We start from the raw sequence: 6,818 nt of genomic DNA, 5'->3' as shown, positions 1-6,818 counted from the left end.
TTGCTCATGTTTTTCTACATGTACGTTTGTGCATGTCAATTTGAGCGAGTGTGTTTGTGCATGTTTGTTGATTTGTATCAATGTCCTAGGATTGTAGTTTGTGTTTTCATGATCCTTTTTGCGAATGCCCTTTTGCGTGAGTACTTTTGTGCATGCTTTTGTACTTTTATTGATGTGCGTATCTTTTCTAGCGAGTGTTTTTGTAAATGTTTCTTGATGCGCATTCATGTCCTCGAACTGTAGCACGTATTTTCGTGATCGCTTTTGGAATCCTATTTTGACCATGTTCGAGTCCGAATTATGAATTTTGACGTTAGGTAGGAATTGTAGCCATCTGAAATAGCTTTCTAATGCCGTCAAAACCAATTGATTTGGAGTCCGGATGAGAAAGTTATGCTCGACTTCGTGGACACTACCAAAGATGTTGAGGGATCCTCTCTTCTAATTTTATTTTATTTTCCTAATTGATACTCTTTTGTTACTCTTTGATCATTTTTGCTTCATGGACACCTAATTTTCGATTTTAACCTATAAGATACTAAATCCACCAATTAAAACATAAATATAAATTAATCCAAAAAAATCAACGTAAACGTAAACGTAGAGTGTTATTTCTACACTCCACTGTATATGTTTTGTTTCTAGTAATTTTGTTATTGTTTGGTTAGGCGTATTAAAGTCCTAGTGATGAAGTTCGTGTTTTTAAGAACGTTGTTGCGAATGTAGTTATGCGCATGTTTCTTTACACGTACGGTTGTGCATGTCCATTTGAGCGAGTGTGGTTATGCATGTTTGTTGATTTGTATTAATGTTCTAGGATTGTAGTTCGTGTTACCGTGATCCTTTTTGCGAATGCACTTTTGCGTGCATGCTTTTGTACTTTTACTTATGTGCGTATCTTTTCTAGCGAGTGCGTTTCTGCATGTTTGTTGATTTGTATTAATGTCCTAGGATTGTAGTTTGTGCTTTCATGATCCTTTTTGCGAATGCACTTTTGCGTGAGTACTTTTGTGCATGCTTTTCCCTTACTTATGTGCGTATCTTTTCTAGCGAGTGTTTTTGTGCATGTTTCTTGATGCGCATTCGTGTCCTCGAACTGTAGTACGTATTTTCGTGATCGCTTTTGAAATCCAATTTTGACCATGTTCGTGTCCGAATTGTGAATTTTGACGTTAGGTAGGATTTGTAGCCAGCTGAAATAGCTTTCTAATGGCGCCAGAACCAGCTGATTTGGAGTCCGGATGAAAAAGTTATGCTCGACTTCGTGGACACTACCAAAGATGTTGAGGGATCCTCTCTTCTAATTTGATTTTATTTTTCTAGTTGCGACTCTTTTGTTACTCTTTGATCATTTTTGCTTCATGGACACCTAATTTCGATTTGTACCTATAAGATACTAAATCCACCAATTAAAACAGAAATATAAATTAATACAAAAAAATCCAATTAAACGTAAACGTAGAGTGTTATTTCTACACTCCACTATATCTTTTGTTTCTAGTTATTTTGTTGTTGTTTGGTTATGCGTATTAAAGTCCTAGTGTTGTAGTTCGTGTTTTTAAGAACGTTGTTGCGAATGTTGTTATGCGCATGTTTTTTTACACGTACGTTTGTGCATGTCCATTTGATTTAGTGCGTTTATGCATGTTTGTTGATTTGTATTAATGTCCTAGGATTGTAGTTTGTGTTTCCATGATCCTTTTTGCGAATGCATTTTTGCGTGCATGCTTTTGTTCTTTAACTTATGTGTGTATCTTTTCTAGCGAGTGTTTTTGTGCATGTTTCTTGATGCCCATTCATGACCTCGAACTGTAGTACGTATTTTCGTGATCGCTTTTGGAATCAAATTTTGACCATGTTCGAGTCGGAATTTGGATATTGGACGTTAGACAGGAATTGTAGCCAGCTTAAATAGCTTTCTAATGCCGCCGGGACCAGTTGATTTGGAGTCCGTATGAGAAAGTTATGCTCGACTTCGTGGACACTACCAAAGATGTTGAGGGATCCACTCTTCTAATTTGATTTTATTTTCCTAATTCCAACTCTTTTGTTACTCTTTGATCATTTTTGCTTCATGGACACCTAATTTTCGATTTGTACCTATAAGATACTAAATCTACATTCCACAGTATCTTTTGTATCTAGTGGTTTTGTTGTTGTTTGGTTATGCGTATTAAAGTCCTAGTCTTGTAATGTTTTTAAGAACCTTGTTGCGAATGCACTTTTGCTCATGTTTTTCTACATGTACGTTTGTGCATGTCAATTTGAGCGAGTGTGTTTGTGCATGTTTGTTGATTTGTATCAATGTCCTAGGATTGTAGTTTGTGTTTTCATGATCCTTTTTGCGAATGCCCTTTTGCGTGAGTACTTTTGTGCATGCTTTTGTACTTTTATTGATGTGCGTATCTTTTCTAGCGAGTGTTTTTGTAAATGTTTCTTGATGCGCATTCATGTCCTCGAACTGTAGCACGTATTTTCGTGATCGCTTTTGGAATCCTATTTTGACCATGTTCGAGTCCGAATTATGAATTTTGACGTTAGGTAGGAATTGTAGCCATCTGAAATAGCTTTCTAATGCCGTCAAAACCAATTGATTTGGAGTCCGGATGAGAAAGTTATGCTCGACTTCGTGGACACTACCAAAGATGTTGAGGGATCCTCTCTTCTAATTTTATTTTATTTTCCTAATTGATACTCTTTTGTTACTCTTTGATCATTTTTGCTTCATGGACACCTAATTTTCGATTTTAACCTATAAGATACTAAATCCACCAATTAAAACATAAATATAAATTAATCCAAAAAAATCAACGTAAACGTAAACGTAGAGTGTTATTTCTACACTCCACTGTATATGTTTTGTTTCTAGTAATTTTGTTATTGTTTGGTTATGCGTATTAAAGTCCTAGTGATGAAGTTCGTGTTTTTAAGAACGTTGTTGCGAATGTAGTTATGCGCATGTTTCTTTACACGTACGGTTGTGCATGTCCATTTGAGCGAGTGTGGTTATGCATGTTTGTTGATTTGTCACTACAAGAAAAATCGCCTGTGGTAACGACGAAATTGGTCGCCAAATGTCAATAATTCGTCACCTTAACGTTTCGTAACGACATAATTTGTTACCTTTCTTTGTCGTGTAAAGCTCGACGCTAGAAGTTTAGGTAACGATTTCTTATTATTCGTCACTAATACATTGGTAACGAAATAAAATTGGTTACAATAGCATATTAGTTGTAACAAATACTATCGTCGCTATATATTTTTAGTCGTTACGAAAGTCAGAATTCGTTAACAATAATCAGATTCATGAAATTTAAAATATAATAATGTCATGGTTACAAAAACTTCTTATGACAATGATATACTCACCAATACTTTTTTTTTTTTTGATATTATTTTTAATTTTTTTTGTAGAATAAAAAAAATGAATTGAGAATTCTGACAACAAGAATATTCATTCAAAATAATTATGTAAGATAATATAACATTAAAAAATTTATATCGATTATAAACACCAAACATTTCATTGTAGATACATGCTTCAAAGATACATCAGGACTCAAAAACAATTGAGAAGTAGCAAAATGTTCTAAATAGTATCCTTAGTGATGCATGATTGATCAAAATACAAGCTAACTTTCAAAACTTTACACTGGACCATTCTTTGTTGTATTAACACCAAAAACCTGCAAATATAAGCATTATTTAAATTCTATTAGACGTTTAAGCATAAAACCAGTAAAAATACATTAGAAAAACAAAACTATAAGGTTGTATGAAAAAAATTTGGAAGAAGATACCTATTTCCAAAGTCAAATTTTAAGCACACATTTCTGGAAAAAAATTCCTTAAGTCATATCATCTCCTGTTCAAGCATGTAATAAGAGTAATCAAACAAATTATTTATCAATAAAGATTTCAAGAAGACAAAAATGCTCAGATCAAACATATGCCCAAAAATAATCACACATAAACATATTATACAACACCAAATTAAAGGAATATGGAACCAAATTTTATCACAGTTCTAATCAACTTATATTTTATCAAAAATCAGCACACTAACATAAAATAAAATTAAAATATGAAAATGATAGCAACAAACATATATAACTTACAAAGTTTGTCTTGATTGCTTGAACTATTTTGTTGCAATAAACGCAATAGCATTTGCTTCAATTCGTCTTGCCCTTCCCTTAGGCCTTGTATTTCATCATCTTGCTTTTTGCAACGGTCATCATAGTTTTGAATTAGTGCTTCTTGCGTTTGAATCAATTCTTGTTGGGATTTAATACGACAAGTAGCATCTTTCAATTCATCTTCAGTAACACTCAACTTTTCTTGAACTGTCTTCAATTGTGAAGATTCACATGTTGACCTCTTCGAACATTTAGAAGGCACAACTCCATACCCCAAGCCCTTCTCATATCCAGATCGTTTACCAAGTACCTTATTTACAATTTCCCGCTCAGAAGTTATACTTTCATTTTGATTTAGTTCATTCCTCATATTTTCCATTTCAACCTGTGAACGTTTAACAAAGTCAAGTCCATAATTCATGTTTAGATATATAAATATGTATCAATTAAAATGACATTTCTGCACAGTCCAACATACATGTACATCTGCAGCCTTCTCATTCACAAAAGTACCATTTCTCTTATGAGTCATGGCAAAATTATCCACGTAGCTTTGATTTTCCTTTCAAATTAGAAAAAAAAATATTAGAACCAACATTACCAAACTAAACAAATATCAATCAATATATTACCATTTGCAATAGCCGTGTATGAAATGATTTTGAACCTGAAGTATGAGTATACGGTAGAAATTTCCTATTACTTTCATTAGCTTTAGACCTTTTCTGCATTTGCATATGAAAAAGTAAAAGTTAAAATCTTACTAAAAGTTTTAACACAATTTACAAAATGATATTTATATATCAAACCAATTGTAATAATACCTTGAAATTTTCAGTTTCATAGTAATCGCACAAAGTACGCCATTTTCGAAGTTCTATCCAATCAAACGGACTACAAGCCTTGGGATCTTTTTCTTCTTCAATCATACGTTTATAAGCTCCTGATAATCGACCTTTCCAATGCGTATAACTTTTTTGGAACATCTCCTCCATATAACTTTGAACTACTGGATTATTTCCCCATCCTCTGATATTAAACCATGTCTAAAATTGGTGGACAAGAGTAACTATCAAAATAAAGAAATTTATTTCATATCTATGACAAAGTACAAATGCAGAAAACCATTATACTTACATCTAATCCAGCATAAATAGGTAGCTTTTCGTGTTCTGCAAGGTCACTCCAGTTACTCATACAATCAAGTTCAGGACTGTGCCTAATAACAACTCCAATTCCAGTTGCTAAGTGATTAGCAAATTGACGTGGCTTTTTAAAACCTTCAGGAAACTCAATTTCTAATAATTGTCCTTTCTAATCACAAATAAAAGAATATATATAGTTATAATTAGGTACATGTAACAAAAAAGAGAAATGTATATCAAACAATAGACACTAACATTTTCAGTAATTGCTTTCTCTATCGATTTTCCTGTAGTTGCTCCGCGGCCTCTTTTCTTTGTGGAAACTGATACTTATTCATAAAAATACAAATATCTAATAAATAGATGATAAAGTTAAGTATTATTAGAAAAATGCATAAAATTACCAGTTGAGTTTTCAGGGATTGATAAAGAACTTTCACTTTCGTATCCTTGTGTATCCTCATGAAGATGGGGAGATGTAGATGAAGTTGGCAAACGAGATGACGGGATTTCAGATCGTGAATTTGCCGACACAAATGGAAGTTCTTGGGCGACTGAAGATGCTTCTACATTTGCATCTTTACTCCTCCTAGTTAAAATGCGACGAGGTATTATATTATTAGGTGGCATTTAACTGCACAATTAAATAATCAATTAAGTTAGCAAATAAAGAATAATACGTAAAACACAATTCGCTCTTGAAAATTTTAGAAATTGTTCCACGCAATTAATTTAAATTCTCTCTCAGGTTCTGTTAGTAAAAGTCTCAAAGAATCTGTATATGTGAAGAATTTATTTAATGTTTCAAACATGTACAATTTATTCTCAACTTTTAACAATTAAAAAATGAAGCCACCACCAGGGAAAATAAAACTAAAGGATTTCATGTAATTGATTTATATACCTCATATGAGAAAGGGTTTCCAATTCTTCAATAACTATTTCGACCCCTTTGGGGATCGTAATATGAATTATAAGTTGTAATACTCAGTAGGATTCAAGCACTACATAATCTTAGTACAGTTGCACCATTAAACTACAATCATATGTAAATTAGATGTTTTTTTCCAAAAAAAGTTAATCGAGTGGACAAAAAAATCAAGATAGGACTTAAACTTCATCCCATATCATCGCTGCGAAATACTCAGGATTTATGTACCTTGAATTGTCGCTCTCTATTGGCTCAGCCGCCTTTGCTAGAAAAATCAAGTGAACTCGCGAGGTGTGCAGTGGCAGTAGGAAGAGTGACGATCTGTGACGATGGTGAAAATTGAAAACCCTATCTTCGTCTTTGTCTGTTCATTTGGTTCTTTGTCTTCTCCGCTGGAATAATCCAGAGAAACATAAAGAAGAGGCGCTAATTTTGCCGCTTAGTATTTTGGGACTCTTTTAGTCCAAATTTTAACCTTAAGTTAAATTTATTTAACTAAAGGTGTTTCTACCACTACGGTACTTATTAAAATAATTAATGTTTTTAACATGCATCAGATAAATTTTCTGCAAAAAAATCAAACATAAAAAAAAAGATTTAATA

At 33.0% G+C, this 6,818-nt stretch overlaps 1 protein-coding gene and 1 long non-coding RNA gene across 2 annotated transcripts; both read right to left on the bottom strand.

Moving 5' to 3' along the window:
- Window positions 1-3,672: 3,672 nt before the first annotated feature.
- Window positions 3,673-4,849, bottom strand: LOC105954290 (uncharacterized). Its single transcript, XM_088827287.1, has 4 exons — window positions 4,772-4,849; window positions 4,618-4,701; window positions 4,119-4,524; window positions 3,673-3,686 (listed from the first exon to the last, which is right to left on the bottom strand). Exons 1-4 carry the CDS (start codon window positions 4,772-4,774, stop codon window positions 3,673-3,675), a joined length of 507 nt encoding a protein of 168 aa, XP_088683413.1. The 5' UTR covers window positions 4,775-4,849.
- Window positions 4,850-4,969: 120 nt separating this feature from the next.
- On the bottom strand, window positions 4,970-5,870 carry LOC105955722 (uncharacterized). The gene is made up of 3 exons (XR_016035021.1): window positions 5,540-5,870; window positions 5,277-5,453; window positions 4,970-5,185 (listed from the first exon to the last, which is right to left on the bottom strand). It is a non-coding gene; the product is annotated as an uncharacterized LOC105955722 (long non-coding RNA).
- Between the last annotated feature and the right edge of the window lie 948 nt (window positions 5,871-6,818).

Source organism: Erythranthe guttata, chromosome 12, assembly GCF_056151865.1.
Source record: "Erythranthe guttata isolate IM_541 chromosome 12, IM_541, whole genome shotgun sequence".
In the NCBI taxonomy this organism is placed as follows: domain Eukaryota; kingdom Viridiplantae; phylum Streptophyta; class Magnoliopsida; order Lamiales; family Phrymaceae; genus Erythranthe; species Erythranthe guttata.
This window is presented reverse-complemented; position numbering and strand designations above follow the sequence as displayed.